Consider the following 21,464-nt stretch of genomic DNA (forward strand, 5'->3'; position numbering starts at 1 on the left):
TCAGATCTTGAATTAAATCAAACCTCCACAAAAGGAATTGCATTCCCGAAAAATCATCCGCACTTTCCTGTCGTTCACAAACTCGTTCAAACTTCAAACACTTTTCTCGCTCAAAAAAATGTTTCAAGTGTCGCATGTTGACAACAAACATTCTCTCCGTAACGAGGATCAGGCAGTTCAGTCAACCACCAGCACCACCATAAACAACGACATGTCCTCGGTTCACATGTATTCCTGCACAGCAACAGAATCATCAACGATTTCTTATCAATCAACCGACGACATGATGAGCTCTGAATGCATTCTACAATCATCGTTATTCTCATCTTCTTCGAGTCACAACACCACAGAATCAAAGACTGCCTTCTTCTCTTCAACCGAAGATTCAAAAGAAAATGCAACATTGCATCAAGAACGTCGCCAACGAATAATGTTGCCCCATTCGAGTAGTTTGAATGACATTTCACAAATGTCAGATGAAGACATTAAAATTCTCTCTAATTTAAGACGAAAAAGACACAACATTGTACATAATGATCCATTGGCATCGCATTCACAACAACAAACTTCTTCTAACAACAACACTCCGGATACTCCCACAACACTCCGTTCTCATCATAACAATATTCATGATAATAATTATAATTATAATAATACTAGTAGTAGTAATAATAATAATAGTATTAATATCAATTATAATAGCAGTAACAACAACTATGAAACGATTGAATCGGCCATCATAAATAATATGTTACAAGATTTTACAGAAATTATTAATAATCCTTTATTTGGAGAACCAATTGAATTGTATTATTTTAGAGGAATTTATCCTGCAGTGGATTCCCTGTATGAAACCTATGATTATGAAGCTGCCTCTCAATTGTTGAGTTCGGGATTGTTTGATTTTGACGCTTATTCTGGGTTTTCATTTTTGAAGAAATTAGAAGAGACAAGTGACACTTCAAGGAAACTTCGAAAATTGAATCCAAGTGGTGGCAGTAGTAACAATTTATTATTACTGTCACATACACATCATCGTAAAATGGAAACAGCAGCAACATCTTCCAATAATCCATCACAATCTCATGAATGTTCCTTCTCTTCTTCATCTTCCTTTATTCACACTCCATCACTGCAACAACCACAACAACCCTACGAACATTACTTTTCATGCATTCAAACAAAATCATTGGAACCTCTCTTCACATCAGAATATCAAGAACAATATCAAGGATTTAACGAGAGAGAATCCAATACTAATATCATTCGAGATGAATGTGGAACTGTGAAAGCAGCAACTTTGGACAAATTGATTGTTCTATTGACCTCAAATGAAGAATTTGACAATCAATTTATGCAATTGTTTTTACTGACTTATCGATCCTTTACCACCTCATCAGAACTTTTAGAAAAATTAATTCTACGATACAATACTCCACCTCCTGAACAATGTATCTTGTATGAGAGAGAAAACGATTTGGAACGATTGAACGTATACTTTGAAAATTTTCACACAAAAATTTTGAAACCCATTCGACTACGTGTTGGCCAAATCATGAGTTTTTGGCTTCAACATTATTATTACGACTTTAGAGAAGATTCACAATTGAAAATGAAGCTGGAACATTTCATTTGTGAAGAAATGGATGGAAGTGGAATGAAAACTCTTTCAAAATCTCTTCAATCACTTCTTCATAGATCCTCCAAACGAAGAGAAACATTTAAATTACAACAATTAGAAGAAGTGAAATTAAGGCATGAAATTGAAGGAACTCTCAATCAACATTTCATGTCCACCAATTTGATTGGGTCCAACACGAACAACAACACAAGTGTCTCATCTCAAAATCCTTTAAAGAAAATTGCAAGTTTGAATCGGTTAAATCATTCCGAATTGGAATCTCTCAAATCTACACCTTTGTGGCAACTTGAAAAACGAATGATTTGTCTCCAATTGACTCTCATTAGTTTTCGATTATTTGAAAAATTGAGACCCAAAGAATTTCTTAATTTGAATTGGATGAAAGAAAATCGACGAAAGAAAGCTCCAAATATTTATACCATGATCAATCTTTCCAATGAAATTGGAATGTGGGTGGCCACTGAAATTCTCAATTACGAAGAACCCAAAGAGAGAAGTATTGTGATGAAACGATTTATCAAAATTGCAAGCGAATGTGAAAAAATTCACAACTACAACACCATGTATGATATCGTCTCGGGTCTGAACTCGAATCCGATTCATCGATTGAAAAAGAGCTGGGAGCTCGTTCCAGAAAAGTGGAGAACAAAATTTCAAGAATTAGTCGAATTGACAAGTGCAAAGAAAAGTTATGCTGCAATGAGACAAGTCCTCCACAATCATGCTGGCCAAACTGTTTTACCCTATATTGGCATATTTTTAACTGATTTCTTATTTATTGAGGAAGGAAATTCTGATTTTACCAAGGAAGGAAATTTAATTAATTTTTCTAAAAGAAGATTATTGGGTCAATTAATTCGACAGGTTCAAACCTATCAACAAAATTCATACAATATTGACATTATTCCAATATTACATCAACGATTGACTCATTTATTGTACAGACCTATGGAAGAATTATATGAAATTAGTTGTAAATTAGAAGCACCTCCTGCACAACCTAAAAAGAAAAAGAAACCTCTCATTGTGTATAGTACTGAAGAATTGGATGATCAAAATAGTCGTTTGAATAATCAACAATGTGGAAATGAAAATGGTGACAGTTGTAGAAATGTGAGTGCAATATCAACCACAGATTCCACAACAAGCACGACTTGTGAAGAAAAGAATGAAAAGACTGTCACAACACGCACATCTAGAGCACCCATGTGTGAGATTACCATTACTACAACTTCCACCATGGTGACCACCTCCGAAACGAACGGAGAAACCATTGTAACATTAGAATTGAGTAGTGGCAGTGGTAGTGGCAGTGATGAAGATCCTGCTTTGATGACCACCGAATCTCACATCATGAATTCGAATTATTGAAGTGGTCAATTATTTCACCAAATTGCGGGAATAAAACAAGAATTGGCGCCTTTTTAACGCTCATCCTCAAAAAAAAAAATTCAGAAATTTTTGTGTAACGGTCCGGTCATCATCATTTTTGAAAAATTCTTTTCATCATCATCACATTATTTAGATCATCAAGTTAACTGAACAAGTTCCGGAACCATCATCAATCTCTCTGAGAAATGTTTTATTCTGAATTTATCCTCACCAAGAAGGGACCTCTCGCCAAGGTCTGGCTTGCAGCTCACTGGGACAAGAAATTGAACAAACAAACGATTGCGAGCTTGAATTTGGAGAAATCTGTCAAGAGTATTGTGGATCCATCGGTTCCTATTGCTCTGAGAACCAACGGACACTTGTTGTTGGGTGTGGTCAAAATTTATTCCAGAAAAGTGAAATATGTGTTGGCCGAATGTAATGAAACTTTGACAAAGATTAAATTACAGGCAAAAACTAAAGATGTTACCGATGAAAATATCAACATGCCTGTTCAACATATGGTTGCTACTAAAAATCAAATTACATTGCCAGAAGTCAGTGATCTAGATTTGTTGTTGCTACCCAATGCTGCTGCCATTACTTTGGAACTTGGAGAAGATTGGCAAACTAATATCAAGGATATTACATTGGTTGATTATGCAGCATGGTCGACAGAAGAATCTATTGAACCAGTAAGTTTTTTTTCATTTCGTTTGATTGAACTTTCATGTGTAAAAATATGACATATTCATGCTTGAAAATCCTATGTGTGAATGATCTGTTGGTGTCATCATTTGATCACCCAATTTGTTGTGATTCTAAATTTGATATTCAAAAAATTATCAATGTGAATATTACACCTAGGTTTCGTTGGAAGTACCTACCACTCCAGGTGGACCAGGTGTCACAACTCCAACATCTATTGAAGCTCAGAGAGCACTTAGCACTGGTTTGCAACTTCCATCCACTGGTGGTGTCATGCTTGGCGATAAGGCATTTGAACAAGGTATTAATATTCAACAAATCATGCAGCCATTTGGCGCACCTGGAGAAGCTGTTTCCCCTGGTGAACAAGAACGTATGGAGTTTGGTGAAATTGGTGGACTTGGAGGTATTGGTTTTGAAGAGCCCATTGAACCTAGAGTTCCTGAGAAGCACGTAAGACCTGAAGAAGAACAACCTGAAGAGGAAGCCCAACCCACTAAAAAACGTAAGAGAAGACCAGGAAAGTTAATTCATGACGATCCAACAAGTTACACCGAAAGACACTACACTAAGAGATTGAAGGAACACAGTGATTTGTTGACTGAAAGAAATAGAGCTCCTGCCACCAGAGAAGAATATGAGCAAGTTGGAAGAGCATTACCATCTCGAGATATTTGGAAACAAACACCATTCCATATGGATCTTCCTCTCGGATTTATTGATTTCTTCTCGACTTCCATTGATAAAGTGACGAGTAAGGAAAAGCCTGGAGTACCCACCGCTGAAGTGGTTCCTTCCATCACAACACCTGATGAGAGAGAACGAGCAAGAGCCACCATTACTCCTGGTGTGACACCTGGAGAAGTGCAGTTGGAGATTGGAGGTTTTGGTGGAGGTTTTGGTGAAATAGGAGGACCTACTGAAGTCTTTGGTCCTGGTGAACCCATTATTGGAAGAGGTCGAGCAACCATGGGTCCTGGAGAATTATCTCCAATTGCAGCTGATATTGACATTAATGAAGATATCAATGACATGCTCATTACTGCGACAGCTTCCAAGACAAAGACTCCTCTCACTGACCAACGAAAGAAACAAATTATTGAAGACAAGAATAGAATTGAGAAGGAATTGAGAGAGAAGGCAGCTGCAACACCTCAAGCTCGTGTTCCAGGTGCAGCTGTCACTGCTCCATCTCCTGCTGGTGTGACTGAAAGAACTGTTAAGGTATTGGCCATGTTAGAAGAAGGTTTTAAACAAGCAGATACAGACACTCTCAGTCTCTCAGAAATGTTAAAGGGAAGAAAGAGACAAACTGCTGCCAGATGTTTCTACGAAACACTTGTACTCAAGAGTAAGGGACTTATTGATGTGTCTCAATCTGAGCCTTTCGGAGAAATTTTGATTAAGAAGGTGGATTAAGGCTGTTGTTTTTTCTGCAAACACACAAACGAGTCAATATATCTGTACATGTATTCCAAGCTAAGACGTCCTAAATAATACTTATTTAAAACAAATGAAACAAAGCAAGATTAAAAGTTCCGTTATTTATGTACGCACATCATACAATCCCGTCCCAACAAGACTGCTGAGGTGGCAGAATTTAACCACGTCGTTGCTTTGGACCCAATTTCATGCTCCGTCTAACAGCTGACTTTCAAGCGAAAAAATATTTGAAAATTGCTACACGATCATCAAAAACATCAAACTGTTCAATATTTTGAATACTACCTTGCCTTCAGATTGGGCGGAATATGTACTAGACTCATTATTTTAGTCAAATTTATTTGACCTTTGATGATCATTTCTTTCGTATTTTGAGAAATTTCTTTGTTTGCGAAAATTATGACAAAGGTGTCAGAATTTTTGAAAGGTGTTCTAATGGCTTTTTCATAATAGGATACAAGATCATCTGGTTCTAGAATCCTTTTCTATGAACCCTTATATTGAAACTTATTTTGTGTGATGAATATCATTCTTTTGTTGGTGTCTGCATTAATGGGTAAGAATTTTTCTTACAGACGCTTTTTCGCTTCCTTGGTCAGAGGTTGTTACTGGAGACGATCCAGCGCAATGATGATGAGTCTTTTTTCTCATTTAGTTGATTTAAGAAATATCACGCAATTTATCAAGAACAGCCAAATATCTAAATATGAAAATTTAATAAGAAGCCTCAGACTACCACATCAAAGTTCCAAATTACAAAATTGGTCTTTCCAATTCATAAGGTTCATTGATAATTCTTGCATTGTGTTCAGATTCCTTGCAAATGACCACAGCATTATGGAAGAGAGTGTCTCGGTCATAGTGAGATTTTGAAATGTCGGTAAGCTCCTTTCTACGTTCAATCAGACTAGAAGCAGTTGAGGTACGGCAAATATAGAGAAGTTTCTTGCACAGTTCCATATCATAAATGGAACATCTTTCAGGATACATTAATTTCACACATTGCACAATCATGTTTTCATAAGCATCCAAAATATTACTCATCTTGGAAATTGATTGAATTGTGTATGAAGGAGTGTGAATCATTAAAAGTTTGTCTTGATCACTTTGCTTGGATTCATAATCTCTCAGTTTAGTCTCAATATCTGCTTCAATAGATTGCACATCTCTTTTATATTTCTTTGTTGACTCATTGAGAACTTGTTTAGCATATTGACAATAATCTCTATTGACAAGAACCATGTTAATGAGGACTTTCAATAATCTTGTATATTCCAAAGAGTACTCGCTCTTCATCATTTTGATTCTTTCACAATGATCTTTGTACAAGTTGAAAGCACTTTCAATATCATCCCTTGTGATTGGTTTTTTAGAGTCCGACTCTTGCCATATTGTACCCAACTTCTTGGCAACTTGATAAACACGTAAATCGTCTTTGCGATATTTCGAAAGTGGCACATAAGATGCTGCAGCTCCCTTTTCTACTTCGTAAAGCGCTTGACGAATTTGAAGTCCAAGAACCCAAGGATAAGCTGGTGTGGATTCCTTTGCCTGCAAACCTGCCATATACTCTTCGTATGAGAGTTGTTTCTCTTTGGGCAATTCAAGAAAAGGCTTTCCATTCTCATCATATTTTAATTCGGCATTCTTGTATTTTTCAGCAGTCTCCTTGATGGTCATTGCTTCATTGTAGAGTCTTCTCTCCTCGTTTCTATAGGTTCTCAAAGGTCTTGTCAATGGATGCTCGTTTTGTTCAGTCAAATTCAATTCGTCCGCTTCAAATTCATGTTTCTTGTAGGAACGTTTTTGAGTACTATTTAACGATGAGAGAAAAATAATTGCCGAGTGATGATGATGATGGTTAGAAGAAGCGGCTGCAACAGAAAATACCTTTGATGATGAGGATGATAAAGAAGAGGAACGAAGAAGAGCTCGGCTCAACATTTTTTTTCGCAATAAAAAAAAATTTTCATAAAATTTATTCTTGCAAACTGAGGATGACCTGCAACTCATGGTGACCACAGTTTTTCTTGATGAACGCATTCATCCATTCACGTGAAGGCGAGATGGGCAGTTCTATAACCATTTCTGTCCTTTTGAATCCTCAATCCACAATTTCCACATGTTTTTGGATGATTTCTGCAATCCCATCGATGTAGATGATGGTTCTCGACTAGTTTTTCTGATATTTCTGTCAAAGGTGTTTTGGATTGAAATGAAGGGAATCAATAGAAGATGCACACGATCTTGGCAAAGCAGAATTCTCTTACGACATCGTTGAGGTATTATCATAGGTCATATATTGACGTCAACTCTTATTTCTCCCGCCAATCAAATGTTCGAATACTTTACAGCAACGTTCATCATCATTTAAAAATTGGCGTCATCATTCATCGTGCATGATTTCAGAAGAGAGCATCAACACGAGTTTCCGAGAATCATATTACGATCGCATCATCCTTTCAACGCCAACCTATCATAGTACTCTCATTTGATCAACATGAACGGATCCTTGAATTTGAGTAGCATTAATGGAGAAACGAGCTCCTTGGGGTCAAGCAGTGTATTGGAAACTTCTCTTGATGAAGGAAATTTCAAGAGTGGCACAGATAATGACTTGAGTGGCTCTGTAGAGAATCACTATGATCATGTTCATGTCTGTATTCGATTGGCACCGATACCAGGTAAGTTTTGGAGGAGTCATTGGAGTCTCTCAAGCTTCTTAATGAATTAATTTATTCGGATGGATGTATCACTAAAACCAATTGACTTGTTGAAATATCCCTCTCAACACATGACAACAGCGGAAGAATCAAGTGCCAATGCTCAAACCATTATTGAAATTTCAGACGTCAACAAACTTATTGCATACCATCCAGAGAGTAGAGAGGGATTATTGTACAAATTTGACCACTGCTTTGACAGTGAAACATCAAATAATGAAATTTTTGAAACCATCTGTGTTCCTTTATTGAACGCTGTCATTGAGGGATATAACGGCACAATTATTTCTTACGGTTCGTCGAGAACAGGTAAAACGGAAATGATGATTGGAAATGAGAGAGAGGAAGGAATCGTGGATTTGACATTTCGAGAAGGATATTCTTATTTATCATCGGTGGCAGATAAGCTCACCTACTCCATTTCATTTTCGTTTTGGGAAATGAGCAACAATACAATATTAGATTTACTTGATCCTGACGATGAAAAGGAGTTGAAACTTAAAAAACACAGCAAACAAGGTGTATTTATTACAAATTTGAAAGAAATGCAAGTTGAAAGTTGGGAACAATTACAATCATTAATCGATGATGGAATCCGAAGAAGTCAAAAATTGACTGCTCAAAGAAAAATCAGACTTCACTCATTCATGCGATTGAGATTGACAAGAAATGATATGGATCACCCTGAGCAAGATGTCTCATCGTCACTCATGTTTGTAAACTTGAAAGGAACTGAAAGAATTGGTAAAATGGGAGCTAAGGGTGAACACTTGAAAGAGGGGGCAAGCTTGAACAAGAGTTTGACTGCATTTGGCAATGCCATTCACAACGTGGTGCATCACACCAAAGTGAAGGGAGCTAAAAATCCAAATGTGAATATTAACAGCTTATTTGGAGACTCCATGGTTACAGCCATGCTCAGCGAATCCCTTGGAGGGAAGAGCGCTTCGGTGATCATTGGCTCCATTTCACAAACAGAATTCCACTATTTGGAGACGATGGAAGCTTTGGAAAATTTGAGAATTGCAAGGCACATCTCGACATTTCCAAAGAAACAAATACTCAACACCAAGGTCATTGAATTGCTGAACAAAATCAAAGCGCTCGAAAAAGTGTGCGCTGAAGATAAGCTTGCTCCTGGTCATCCGCCCACGGAGGAACAAGAAAAACTCGAGTCCTTAAAACAACGTTATAGAAAGTATCTTGCTGGAATGATCGAAGAGGAGGATTTACACGAATTGAAAGAGGATGAGGTCGAACTGCAACCCATTCCAGAAAAGAAAGTTCCAAAATCTCAATTGTGGAAACAAAATGATTTGAAATCTCAGAGACATGGCACTCGAGCGACGGTGTATAAACCAACAGGTCAAGCTGGTGTGAAACCAAAGGAAACCTATAAAGGCCAATGGATGGATCACCAAAAACATGGGTTCGGTGAGGAAGACACTCCGAAATTCAACTACACGGGATGTTGGGTCAACGGCAAGAAAGAAGGAAAAGGAGTTTTGCGTTCGAAAGAAAAATCGAAAAAGGTCTATGACGGTGAATGGAAGAATGGTCTCAAGCACGGCAAGGGTATTTACTATTACGATAATGGAGAAATCTATGAAGGAGATTGGGCGAATGACAAGAGATGGGGCTACGGCACCATGTATTTTCTTGATGGCACCAAATATGAAGGAGAATGGGCAAATGATAAGCAAAGTGGAATGGGATGTACGATTGAAAAGAATGGAGATCGATTTGAGGGTAGCTATTTGGATGGCTTAAAACATGGACCAGGAGTTTACTACTACATTGCAGCGGGTCAAAAATATGTGGGTGAATGGTTTAAGGGAGTTCCAAAATGTGGTCAACTCTTTAAAGACGTAGAGTATGAAGAAAGTATTGATCCGGAAAATGTTCCAAAGGACATTCCTGAAAATAAGCTTCTCGATCGAGATCGAGTCATTGAGGATGCTGTGACGTCCGTACGACTCTTAATGGAACAGCAAGGTGTTTTACCAATTGTCACCCGAGAGAATTTCTATGAATAATTATAGTTGTGTGTCGTCTTTTGCAAAAGAGAGCGTGAGTGCAATAGTATTGCAATAATTTTGATCAAACAATATTATAGGTGACGTCAGCTCTTTTTGAGCTCGCCTAAAACTCTATTTTACTTCAAAAAATGTCCTCCTCCACCACTCAAGCTCCTCCACAAACCGAAAACAAGGTGACCTTCAAAATCACATTGACTTCACATCCAAAGCAACCTTTCAGAACGTATGTAAATAGTCTCATCATGTGATGATATCGGAAGTGGCTGATATTAAAATATTAATATTTGAAACAAAATTCAAACATCGGAATGTGTTGCACATGATGATTCTTTGAATTATGATCCAACTAATCACCACCCACACTCTTTGATAAATAATTGATAATGAAAAATTGAAATCAAACATCGACATGATGTTCATTATGAAAAACAATAATCCATCACATTCAACTGAACGATTCATCTATGCTAACGGAATGCATTATCGACCAAACTGAAAATTCATCCAAAACAAACACACCAACAGCATCAAAGTTCCAGAAAGCGCTCCATTCACAGCCGTTCTTAAATACGCAGCTGAAGAATTCCAAATTTCAGCTGAAACGAGTGCCATTCTCTCCAATGATGGTATCGGAATCAATCCAAGTCAAACTGCAGGAAATGTTTGGTTAAAGTATGGATCTGATTTGCGTATTATTCCAAGAGACAAGGTCGGAATGAATTGTTAATTATGATGATGATGAAATTAAAATTTATTGTTCTTTTCGATTGATTAATTTTGTAATATATTAATTATATTTCAATTTTAATTGAAATATGCATATTGAGAATCAACTCCTTCAGTAAAAATGACCAAGATTCGAGACAAGATTCTTTACGAGCGCACTTTTATTTTTTACTCGATTAATAACACCGACCATTATTCAAATTTTGTTTCAGAGTTGAACTGTTCTACAATTAAGCATGCTGAAACCAAGATTTTCATATGGTAGATGCTTCTTTCCGTCTAGTTTCAGATTCTTTTGTTTGGTATTGTGAGACCTAATATTCAATTAATAACAGCCCTTAAAAAAGGTGTCACTGATTTTGGCTGAATTAAACATAAAGCCCGTGTAAAGTGCAAACAAGCAGCATGAAATTCTAGAACAACAGACCACTTTACACTCAAGGATGTTCTATTTGTTGTGCACTTTTGACGGGCTTGGTGTTAATTTCAAACTCTTCTCAATCACATTGAACTCCACAAATTGAAATTTTTTTAAAACCCTTTTCGAAGAGAAGTTCGAAAACATTTCAGCAACAATTCCATAACACGTTTCTCAATGTAAGAGTTGTGGTTTGAGAGAGATGGTGTTGATAATGTGACGAAGAGGGGAAAGGGCCCCTTCAATACTATACCGTGACAAAGTTTTAGGACGTTACCACCACGGCTCTTGTAATGCCAATTCAACTTATTGACGCACCAATAATTAAGTAGTGTTTCCTTCACGTGTCAGCAACAATATATTGCATTGGCAAGTTTTGAGGGGTTGAAATCATCATAAAAATCATACTATGATCGTAGCTTTATTAAAAATCCCCAGCGAAATTCTCTCTTGCAGCTTGATGTGTTCACGAAAAAATACGCTTGAGTTGGCCACCCGTGAAGAATTATATATTTTTACAGTCAACACTGAATTTGACTGTTTGTACAATTTTTACACTAAGCTTATGTACATTATTGTCATCTTCCCATCAAACCTTTAAACTCCTTCACAAACACTTCTTATTTGTTAAGAACTGTTTGAGGTCGTTTCGACGTCGCAGGACTCGTTGGCACGACATTTCCACTAGTAGTACTTGCATTGTTGACATTTGCATTATTTGAAAGCTTTTCAAAGAATTGCAATCTCTGACTTAATGGCATGTTTGAATTATTATGATCATTACCATTCTTTACGTTAGTAGCTGAAGGTGTCGTTGGCAAGGTTTTGTTATTGACCGATGACACAATATCCAAAGTTGTTTTCTTTTGTTTCATCAAGGATGAAGAATCTAATTCTGAATTGAGACTGTTTCTATTCACCGTCTTGATGATTGGAGAATTTGTTGTTGTGATATTCGTCGTCGTCGCCACCATTGATCGATTGGTTTGTGAGGAAGACATGTCGCCACCACTCGATCTTGGTGATGCAACATAATTGTTGTTGTTAGGATTCACCAAATTACTTGAGGATCTTGGTGTGGTCATGCTGTTCGTCGAATTCAATCTTCTTGGTGATGAAATTTCACTACTACTACTATTGTTGTTGTTGTTATTATTATTACTTGTTGTATTGGAAATATTCTTGAGTTGACATTGTGGCTTGTTTGGTGGTGAAGATGCCGACAATGTTTTTAAAGTATTAACTCCTCCTTTTCTCGGAGTTTTCAATGAAAGATCATCTTGACTGTGTGGTTGCTGTTTCGGAGCTGTTGGAAGTGGTTTGGCTTTTCTCTCTCCACCAATTCCCATCAATTGTCCATGTTGTCTCAAAACTTCTTGTAATCTCTTGATTTCATTATCTTTTTGAATGAGTTGTTTGTATAAATCTTGAATAATATTCTTCATAATTTCAACAGTTTCATTTTGAGAAGATTCTTTTCGATCACTGCCACCACCTCGATGTTTGAATAGAGAAGACAATGAAGCAGTAAGAGAAAGGGAATTGTCATCCGTGTCACTTGTCAAAATGGGTGAAGAAATTTCAGAGTAAGAGGAGGAAGAGCTATTCGAATCTTCCAAATTATTTCCATGATTCACCATTTGTTGAATGGCTAATCCTCCTCCTTTAAATAAACCTCCTACAAAACGTTTCATTAAAGTTGCAGCACCTAATGCATAATTATCTCCAACAGTTGAATCTGAAGAATCTCCTCCATTGTAATGATCATCTGTTGTTGTTGAAGATGTTGTGGAAGAGGAGAAATCTGAATCTCCCAAATTTGGAGAATTGTGAGTATTTCCATAAATGGTAGTAGAAGAAGATCTCTTTTTCTTGGTCTTTTCATGGTGTTGTTGTGAATGAGAAGCAACTTTCTCACGAACTTTCTTGATGATAAATTTTTCGAAAAAGTCAGAACTGAGAAAGGATTCAAAACTATCTTGTTTCAATTGTAAATTGATTTGAACGGTCAATTCGTGGAAAGCATGTTGAATTTTTGTCCATAACAATTCTGGACTCAATTCAGGTGGTGTGGATGTTGTATTGACATTTGACATTTTTGATTCTCCCGTCCTTGGTGAAGTCTGTTGTTGTTGTTGTTTATCAACATTGCCACCACTTGTTCCCATCCCAACACTACTCTTGACTTCTTCAAAATTTTCAATAATTCTCGTTCTCATCTTGTCCGTAATATTCAACTCCTTCGGAGATTCCAATTTCACAAACGTATCAATCAATGACTGTGTCTGTTCCATCATATTCTGAACCGATTTCAAACTCTTGATATTCTCCAACTGAAGTAAATACAATAAATTTTCATCACAATGAGTGACCTGTGTGAGATATTCCAAAAAACATTGACATGCTTCTCGATCTCTCATAGTGGTGGAATAATTAAAGTAGTGTTGAATTTTAATGATCGGAGGAGAAGAAGGAGAAGGGGAGGAGGTCGTAGTAGTTGTGTTGTTGTTGTTATTGCTAGTGCTCGTAGTAGTTGTGTTGATGTTGATAGTGCTCGTGGTGGTGTTGTTGTTGAGCGTTGGTGATGATGATGATGGTGGTTGTGGAGAAGAAGTGCTCGTGGTGGTGGTGGTGTTGTTGTTGGTGGTGGTGGAGAGGGTAGTGGGAGAGAAGGAAGAATTTGAGAGACAAGTGTTGTTGTTAGAGATGATGGTTCCTCCTCCTCCTCCTCCTTCGTTGAATGCCGGTGCTTGATCACGAGAGGTGGAGGTGTTGTTGTGTTGTTGTGTCATAATCGTTGTTATTGTTGTTGTAGTCATGGTGGTCGTCAAGATGATGATGATGGACCAATTTGGAAAACAATTTCAGTTCGTCAATCAATAATGAAACGAGATGAATCCTGCTAGAGTTAAACTCTCTCTTGAAATCAAGAATGGATGAATATTATTATTGCAATGCTAGAATAGTTTAATTGACAAAATGTTGTCATACGAAGATGTCAATCACCACCAACAAGAAGAGGATGGCAACAACAACAATGAAAACACAAGTTTGGAAACGTATTGTTGTATATGCGTGTAACACGTTACAGAACACTCTGTATAGTGATGATAATGACGAAAGAAAGGATGATTTTGGTCTTTCTGTTTGTTGTCGTTGTCGTCGTGGTGGTGGTGTTGTTGACAATGACGATTTGGTTGTCAAGCAATTTTATTGAGTGAATTGTGGTTGTTGTTGACTGTTGATGTAATTACGAGTTGGATTTGGATCATGACAAGACGAAAAGGATGTTGCCGAGATAAGGTTCAATGAAAGTACATGACAAGTGGCATTCAAAGACATCTTCGAGCGAGGGGAAGGATTGGAAGTCTGTCGAAATCGTTGTTGGGTTGTTTGCACGAGTCTGGATGGTTCAAATGCTTTGATAAGATTTCGAAGGTATGTCTTGACAAGTTGCTGTTTGACGTCAGAAAAAGAACATTCGATCAGATCCAAAAAAAGAAAAAACAGATTCCTCTTGGACTTGTCAGTGCATGTGCATAACATATTCACTTTGTTGTTTCTCTGGAGTGAGCTGATTCTCGCTTGATTTTCTTGGATAATGGGGACTCACTTTTCGAAATATATTCAACTGACAAAGAATCAACTCACACAAAAATTAATTGAATAAAAGAATGACACAAAATGGCGTTCTTTGTTATTGTTTCGATGATGTAAATGCACCATCAGAACATGCTCTCAATCCCTTTCATTCACAACTAATTGGTTGAACATCCATCCTTCAAGACAAACACACTTTCAATGATGATAATGATTCACATTGTCCTCATTATTGAACCCATGTACAGCAAACCACACCTTCAACCAAAATAAAAAATATAAAACCATAATTTCCCTCAAATTTTTAAGATCGTTTTGAGCCTTTACATAGTCCTCTGAGTGATGAAATCTTTTGAAGACAGTTCTAGTCCAGGGAATCTCGCGTTGTTATTGATCGTCAAGTGAAACACGCGATTGCTAATTGCAAACTGTCCCAATTACTCTACCAACCACTACCGAAAGGTGGTGGGTGGTAATTTTTGGACTCTGAAAGCTCTTCAGAGTAATCAAACAAGAGAAAATTGAAAAGTGGTTGTTACGGAAATGGAGTTCATTCATTCAATGACCCTTTTGTTTGACAAAGGTTGTTTTGAAAGGTCAAAGGTGTCAATCATCGATAAGGAGTCTCTGTCAAGCGCAACTTTCCCCAGGATTTCCATCATCATTCACGTTCTGATGATCTCTCGTTGTGTGATGGAAGAAGATGGTTGTTGTAATTATGAAAAATTGATAAAGCGCGGGAATTTGCTCCATCTACAATTTTGATAAACTTTGTTTTCTCAACTTTTCAAAAAAAACGCTGCAAATTTCAAGAGCGCGATATATTATCCTTAATCGATCGGGAGAGACAACATCATCATTGCATCAACGCACGAACAACAACTCTCAACAACCAAACAACGACAACAAATACAACTATACTCGGCCTGGTGAAAATCATTCCATCTCATCATTGTACTCTTGCTATTTTACCATCTTTTTTCTTCTTATTTTCAACATGTCCATGTTTTATATTGGTGAGGATAAACCAAAATCCGTTGGAGGCATAGACTCGGATGTTTTGGACAGCTTGGACGATGCACTTCCTGGAGTGGTGGGATCCTCCCAAGACATTGTCATTAAACAAAAGTTTGATATCATGAGGCAAGCTGCTGAGAGAACCACCAGACAAAACAGCAGCAGAGGAATGAACATGATTCAATCATCAAGACCCATCAGTTCTCGCGGCTACTCGAGAGCAAGTAGTGTGAGATCGCCACCAACAACTCAAACATCCTCAACTCCTCCTCTCGCAGGATACAACTCTTCAAATTCCCTCAATAATAATAACGACTCGAGTCGATTGTCTGAAGATGTAGATGATTTGGACGATATCAGCAGCTCTCAAATGAATCGACGCCCCACATCATCCTCATCCTTGTCAAGACCATCCAGTGCTAATTCAAATCCAACCGCCCTCGAGAAAGATTTGATGGATAGAGGTATCACTCCAACATTTAATCCGCTACAAGAACGAAGAGAACGAGATGAAAGAGCTCCAAAAATGCAAGAAGAGAAAGTACCTGTAAAACCGTCACCAAATACTGAAAAAGGAGAAGAGGATGATTTTGAAAGTGTGGCTGGCTTAAATATTCGAGATGTGAGATCGTTCGTTGTCAAACCACCTCCAAATCGTGATCAATGGGTCCGATGCTACATTCTTAGAGATACATCTAAAATGAACAAGATGTTCCCCAGATATTTCATGTATGCTGAAAGAGGAAGCACATTCCTTCTCTCTGCAAAGAAGAGAAAGGGTAACAAGTCCTCCAATTATTGTGTTTCTCTCAGTAAGGAAGATATTAGTCGAAGTAGTGATTCCTTCATTGGAAAGTTGAGAAGTAACTTCCTTGGAACGGAATTCCAATTGTATGACAATGGAGAAAAAGCATCCAAGTTGAAGCCAGGAACACACTTAAGAAATCATCTTGCCTCCATTGTGTATGAAACCAATTTGTTTGGAAGTAAGGGTCCAAGAAAATTCACAGTAGTCATTCCCGACGCCAACGAGGAGAATGAATTATATCAATTTCCAGACAATGGAACGTCACTCATTACGAAATTCAAGACTGGAGACTGGCATCACTTGAAAGTGTTAAAGAACAAATTCCCTGTGTGGAATGAAAGATTGAAGGCATATGTTCTGAACTTCAATGGTAGAGTCACAATGGCCTCAGTGAAAAACTTCCAGCTCGTGGAGCCTAACAATCCAAACAAAGTCTTCCTTCAATTTGGTAAAGTTGATGAAGACCGTTTCAATATTGATTTCAAATATCCACTTTCAGCCTTGCAAGCTTTCTCGATAGCTATTTCTTCCTTTGACTCTAAGCTTGCTTGTGAGTAAGAGTATTGTTTTCACCACGGAGTTATTTTGGAAATCTCTCCTGACCTTACTTTCTTGTTGTACAGCAAATGCTTTTCCAACACTGTAATAAACAACCCCCAACAAACTAATTATTATAATTCAAATTGGTAAAACGTGAACATTTGCAACTTTTCTCTTGTTGAATGGAGTTAATCGATATATCCACATGTGAACACCTGTGAAATCGAAAAAACAATCTCGATTCCTTTGCCAAAGTCCTCAAGTCAAGGCCATTTTATTCCTTCGCTTCTACTCTCTGTGTCAAATATTCAACAATATAATCAAAAAGTACTTCTCTCGATATTCCCTTATAACTTGGAAAATAATTCACGTCTACCACGTAGTAGTGTGAAGAAGACTCTTCTCGGCAATCCTTAACAAGATCAAATCCAAAAAGAGAAACATTAAGTGCCTTTCTCAATTGGTCGCTTACTTGCTTGAAAATGAAATCATGATGATCAGACTGCACACTTGCATAATAGGAAACCTCCTTTAAGGAACTCTCTACAATTGATGTGTCGCTAATATGAGAGTCGAATGGTTTTTGGCTGTCAAATGTAATTATATTTTCTGTATCTTGTGATGAATTCAAATCAAAATTTTTGAGAGATGGCTTGATTTGATAGAATACTCGCTCTCCAATCACATAAATTTTGTAAAGTGTTGAGTTGTGATTCACGAATTGTTGAGCAATCAGGGGTGTAGAAACTGTATGTTGCATTGAGTTTCTGTCATCGCCATATACAACTTTTTTGAATTGTTCGTTGTTAAAAACAATAGCCATATGATGTGTTTCAGATTTTCCACAAGCTGCCACAGTCTTACAAACCAAAGGATATGAAATTGAATCACTCTTTTCTAACAATAGCTTGTCTAAATTTTGTTTTTCACTAATGAAATACATATGGGGTACTTTCACATTTGTGCTCGATGCTAATTGTATCTCAAGGAAATTATGAATTTCAATTCTATCCAAAAATCTTATCGTCACATCCAATGGCTCTACCACCTTCATGCCGTCCTTCTCATGGAGATGAATGTAGTATTGGAGATTTTTCAAACGTCTTGCAGCATGAATATCTGATTTTTCAATCACCATGTCATCGGTTACTTTGAAAAAAAGAACGTCTACCCTTGGTTGTTGCTTAATCCATTCATAATCATTGTCGGAATTATTTTTTTCATTATCATCGTTCTGAGATGATTTTTCAATCACAATCTCCACACAGGAGCAGATATCTTTTTTCAATGTGTTGCAATATGTAACAAATGGTTCAAAAAATTGTTTGTTTTTCTTTACGTTTCCGACATAGCCAATCACAAAAGGTAATTTCTGTTGTTGTTGATGTTCCGGGAATGATTGTCCTGTTGGCATGGAATGTTGTTGACTCATTTTTTTTTGTAAGAAAAATGTCTGTAAGGAAACAGATCACGATCTCATGATGAGGATCTGTTTTGTAGGATGGAAACCTGTTGTCCACTGTTTGATTTGCTTCATGATCACCGCCATTCCTAGAATACCCCAAATTCATGTGGCGTCAATTCAAAGATTTCACGTTATGTCGTTTAGAATCTTTCTCGACTGCACAAAAATGCAATCCATCGCGTGTGAAAAAGGATGTTTGTGACCGACCACTTATTGATCTGATTCGTCATCCATTTTTCTCATTCATGATCCATCCTTTTTTTTTGATAAAATAATAAAGGATAAACAACCCGATTGTGTGTTCTTAACAGGTTACAGAAACAGTTGCCAAATCACTGAATGTTTGTCGCTTTACAGATTGAAGTCTTCTTTCCAACTCAAAAAAAATGAACATTTTCTATGCTTGCGTTGTGATGATGGTTGCCTTGTGCACCTCGCTGCTGACCACATTGGTGGAGTGGATATTTGTCTATCGGAAGAGTGAATACCAAGAATTACAAGATGATATTGAACAAATTCAAAAGAGAATTGATAAAATTAAGAAGGAAACAATTGTGGTTCATAAAGGTGGAAGTATTACCAACTCGAAAGAGGACCAAAAGGCTATCAAGAGAAGGAAGGATAACTTGACAAGAGAAAAGGAGCAACTCCGAGTTAAAAATCAAGAGTTATCCATGTTCAAGATGAAGAGTACAATTATTGTTGGTATCATCATGATTAGTGTTTTCGGATTGTTGAACAATGTGTAAGTGTGTGTGATGGTCCATCTTTTATATGGGGTGTAGTTACTAATTTTAATATTGTACTTGCGTGATGAATGGATACATCTTTTGGACCTTCTCATTCTTATTGTCATCATGATTTTGGTTTTACAAACTTCTTCAACCTTTATTTACCACATCACGATGTTACAAATAATCATGACTCGAATTGCCTGACTTTAATCCTGCCGCGATTCAACCACGACACTTCTCAATGACCATTTCAACAGTTTTGATGGTAGAATTGTTGCCAAGTTACCATTTGAGCCATTCTCACTCTTCCACATGTTCACTCATAGAAACATTCCTGGAAATGACTTTAGAGATTGTGGAATGTTATTCATTTACATTTTGGCAAGCAATAGTTTCAAGACGAGCATTCAGAAATTCTTTGGCTTTGTGGACAAGTCTCAATCCATGTTCCAAATGCCAGAAGTCGAAGAAGATGAACAATAAGTTGTGACAGAGACAAAAAATCCACCCTCTATTCTTTGTCTTGATTAATATTAAATTATCTCTAAATACTTCCTAATTTCTTTATATTAATAATAATGATTTGTGTTATCCATGGATGCTTTTTTTCTTTAAGGAATGTGACTCTTGTGACAACACCATCACAGAACAAAAAATGCAAAGAAAGAACACCATCGAACATCATCCAACAACAACAAGCACCACCACGGCAAGCTCACTCCAATCATCATCTTCCTCCTCCGCATCATCATTGGATGAAGAGGAGAGAGAAGTGGAACGTCAAGAATTTGTTCAATTCCTCACCAACATGTCCCAATTAGAATCCACTCACAAAATTGTGCATCTGAATCGGGTTCCTTTTGTTGTGAGTATGAGAGTCATTCGGCCAATCCTTAATGCCATTACAAGTGATATTCATCACATTACTACCTCCAATCATACATTAACTTTGAATGGAATGGATCAACATAACATAGCCCTGAATCAAAATACCATGTCTCTATTGGACGGCATGGTCCAACAACAACAACAACATTTATATCTTTCATCGATGGTGGTTGGAACAGCCTTTGATTCATCCTCGTCATTGAATCATCAAAATCAAGGAGGAATGAATCATCCTTCTGGTTCAATGGGACCTGGCTCTTTGGATCCGAGTCAATGGCAGCAATCCTTGTTGGCTCCTCTCCATTCAAACGCATCACTGACACGTGAACACAAGGAACAATCACTCCGGCTCCTTTTCTCGTGTACCAATGGAAGTGATGAATACTATGAATGTGATTTGGGATTTGAAGAGTTACAAGAACATCGCAGAAAGATCTCCATGAACCACTTGTCATGGTCCAATTATTTGAAGTATTTGAGAAATGGATTGTTTTACTTTGGGAGCAGCTCCATGGAAAGGCTCCAACAGGAAACACTCATGAGTGGCCAAAATGTCCATAATAACACTACTATAGGTATCAGCAGCAATAGTAGTAACAATCATGGTTTGTCCTCAGCAGATGATCCTACTCTTTCTCACGTCTCTCTTCAATTTGATGAGGAAAATAAGGAATCTAAGGATATTCTTCAATTAGTCATTTACTCTCCACTTCAGCAGCAGTCGATGATGAGTGTTTCCCATCCCAAGTCGTCATCCTCCCCAACAACAACAACTCTGCCTCCATCCTCTGAAACTGGTCAAAAAGCTGGTTCGTCCTCATTGACCTCAACCACAAATTCTCCATCCATTCGCCTCAAATTTCTCTTTGAACTCTACGCCGTTCGTCATGTAGTTGATTTTACACAAAAAGTTCAACAATTATTGTTTGATTTGGTTTCGTACAATTCATCACTGAGTGAGGTTCGTTTATTGAAAGATGCCAAACTCATCTCTGACTTGAGACGTGAATTGCAAGAGACCAAGCAAAAACTTCGTCAAGCACAAGATCGACTCATTCTCTACCAGCCTGGTGGTGATGTTGGCTCTGGCTACAATAGTGGATCCTCTGACAGTGACCACGAAAAGAAGTCCTCCACAGCCGCAAAAAGAAAAGCTCCCAAGAGTCTTATTAATCCCAATCAGAAGAGAGTGACACAATCAAGAGGTGCCAAAATTCAATAGGATCTTTTATGTGTTTTGTCAGAGTGAAGCCTAAAGGTATTGTACACGACTCTCTTCTTGAGAGGTAGGATGTGGTTCTTGGGTGGCCCTGTTGTTGTTATTGTTGGATTCCACCTTTCT

The 21,464-nt window shown here is 37.5% G+C and overlaps 10 protein-coding genes across 10 annotated transcripts; 7 read left to right on the forward strand and 3 right to left on the reverse strand.

Annotated features, from left to right (window-relative positions):
- Window positions 1-118: 118 nt before the first annotated feature.
- FDP41_000042 (uncharacterized protein) lies at window positions 119-3,013 on the forward strand (the record flags this gene model as incomplete). The annotated part of the gene is made up of 1 exon (XM_044707588.1): window positions 119-3,013. One exon carries the CDS (start codon window positions 119-121, stop codon window positions 3,011-3,013), a length of 2,895 nt encoding a protein of 964 aa, XP_044569716.1.
- A 206-nt stretch (window positions 3,014-3,219) lies between these two features.
- Window positions 3,220-5,140, forward strand: FDP41_000043 (uncharacterized protein; the record flags this gene model as incomplete). Its single annotated transcript, XM_044707698.1, has 2 exons — window positions 3,220-3,708; window positions 3,881-5,140. The coding sequence occupies 2 exons, from the start codon at window positions 3,220-3,222 to the stop codon at window positions 5,138-5,140; spliced, it is 1,749 nt and encodes a 582-aa protein (XP_044569717.1).
- A 777-nt stretch (window positions 5,141-5,917) lies between these two features.
- Window positions 5,918-7,108, reverse strand: FDP41_000044 (uncharacterized protein; the record flags this gene model as incomplete). Its single annotated transcript, XM_044707809.1, has 1 exon — window positions 5,918-7,108. The coding sequence occupies one exon, from the start codon at window positions 7,106-7,108 to the stop codon at window positions 5,918-5,920; it is 1,191 nt and encodes a 396-aa protein (XP_044569718.1).
- Window positions 7,109-7,664: 556 nt separating this feature from the next.
- Window positions 7,665-9,923, forward strand: FDP41_000045 (uncharacterized protein; the record flags this gene model as incomplete). The annotated part of the gene is made up of 2 exons (XM_044707920.1): window positions 7,665-7,848; window positions 7,969-9,923. 2 exons carry the CDS (start codon window positions 7,665-7,667, stop codon window positions 9,921-9,923), a joined length of 2,139 nt encoding a protein of 712 aa, XP_044569719.1.
- Window positions 9,924-10,054: 131 nt separating this feature from the next.
- FDP41_000046 (uncharacterized protein) lies at window positions 10,055-10,653 on the forward strand (the record flags this gene model as incomplete). Its single annotated transcript, XM_044708031.1, has 2 exons — window positions 10,055-10,149; window positions 10,452-10,653. 2 exons carry the CDS (start codon window positions 10,055-10,057, stop codon window positions 10,651-10,653), a joined length of 297 nt encoding a protein of 98 aa, XP_044569720.1.
- A 1,037-nt stretch (window positions 10,654-11,690) lies between these two features.
- FDP41_000047 (uncharacterized protein) lies at window positions 11,691-13,889 on the reverse strand (the record flags this gene model as incomplete). Its single annotated transcript, XM_044708141.1, has 1 exon — window positions 11,691-13,889. The coding sequence occupies one exon, from the start codon at window positions 13,887-13,889 to the stop codon at window positions 11,691-11,693; it is 2,199 nt and encodes a 732-aa protein (XP_044569721.1).
- Window positions 13,890-15,667: 1,778 nt separating this feature from the next.
- Window positions 15,668-17,053, forward strand: FDP41_000048 (uncharacterized protein; the record flags this gene model as incomplete). The annotated part of the gene is made up of 1 exon (XM_044708253.1): window positions 15,668-17,053. One exon carries the CDS (start codon window positions 15,668-15,670, stop codon window positions 17,051-17,053), a length of 1,386 nt encoding a protein of 461 aa, XP_044569722.1.
- Window positions 17,054-17,309: 256 nt separating this feature from the next.
- Window positions 17,310-18,467, reverse strand: FDP41_000049 (uncharacterized protein; the record flags this gene model as incomplete). Its single annotated transcript, XM_044708364.1, has 1 exon — window positions 17,310-18,467. One exon carries the CDS (start codon window positions 18,465-18,467, stop codon window positions 17,310-17,312), a length of 1,158 nt encoding a protein of 385 aa, XP_044569723.1.
- A 419-nt stretch (window positions 18,468-18,886) lies between these two features.
- On the forward strand, window positions 18,887-19,717 carry FDP41_000050 (uncharacterized protein; the record flags this gene model as incomplete). The annotated part of the gene is made up of 2 exons (XM_044708476.1): window positions 18,887-19,245; window positions 19,492-19,717. 2 exons carry the CDS (start codon window positions 18,887-18,889, stop codon window positions 19,715-19,717), a joined length of 585 nt encoding a protein of 194 aa, XP_044569724.1.
- Window positions 19,718-19,889: 172 nt separating this feature from the next.
- On the forward strand, window positions 19,890-21,344 carry FDP41_000051 (uncharacterized protein; the record flags this gene model as incomplete). The annotated part of the gene is made up of 1 exon (XM_044708587.1): window positions 19,890-21,344. One exon carries the CDS (start codon window positions 19,890-19,892, stop codon window positions 21,342-21,344), a length of 1,455 nt encoding a protein of 484 aa, XP_044569725.1.
- Window positions 21,345-21,464: the final 120 nt, after the last annotated feature.

Source organism: Naegleria fowleri, assembly GCF_008403515.1.
Source record: "Naegleria fowleri strain ATCC 30894 chromosome Unknown tig1, whole genome shotgun sequence".
NCBI lineage: Eukaryota > Heterolobosea > Eutetramitea > Acrasida > Naegleriidae > Naegleria > Naegleria fowleri.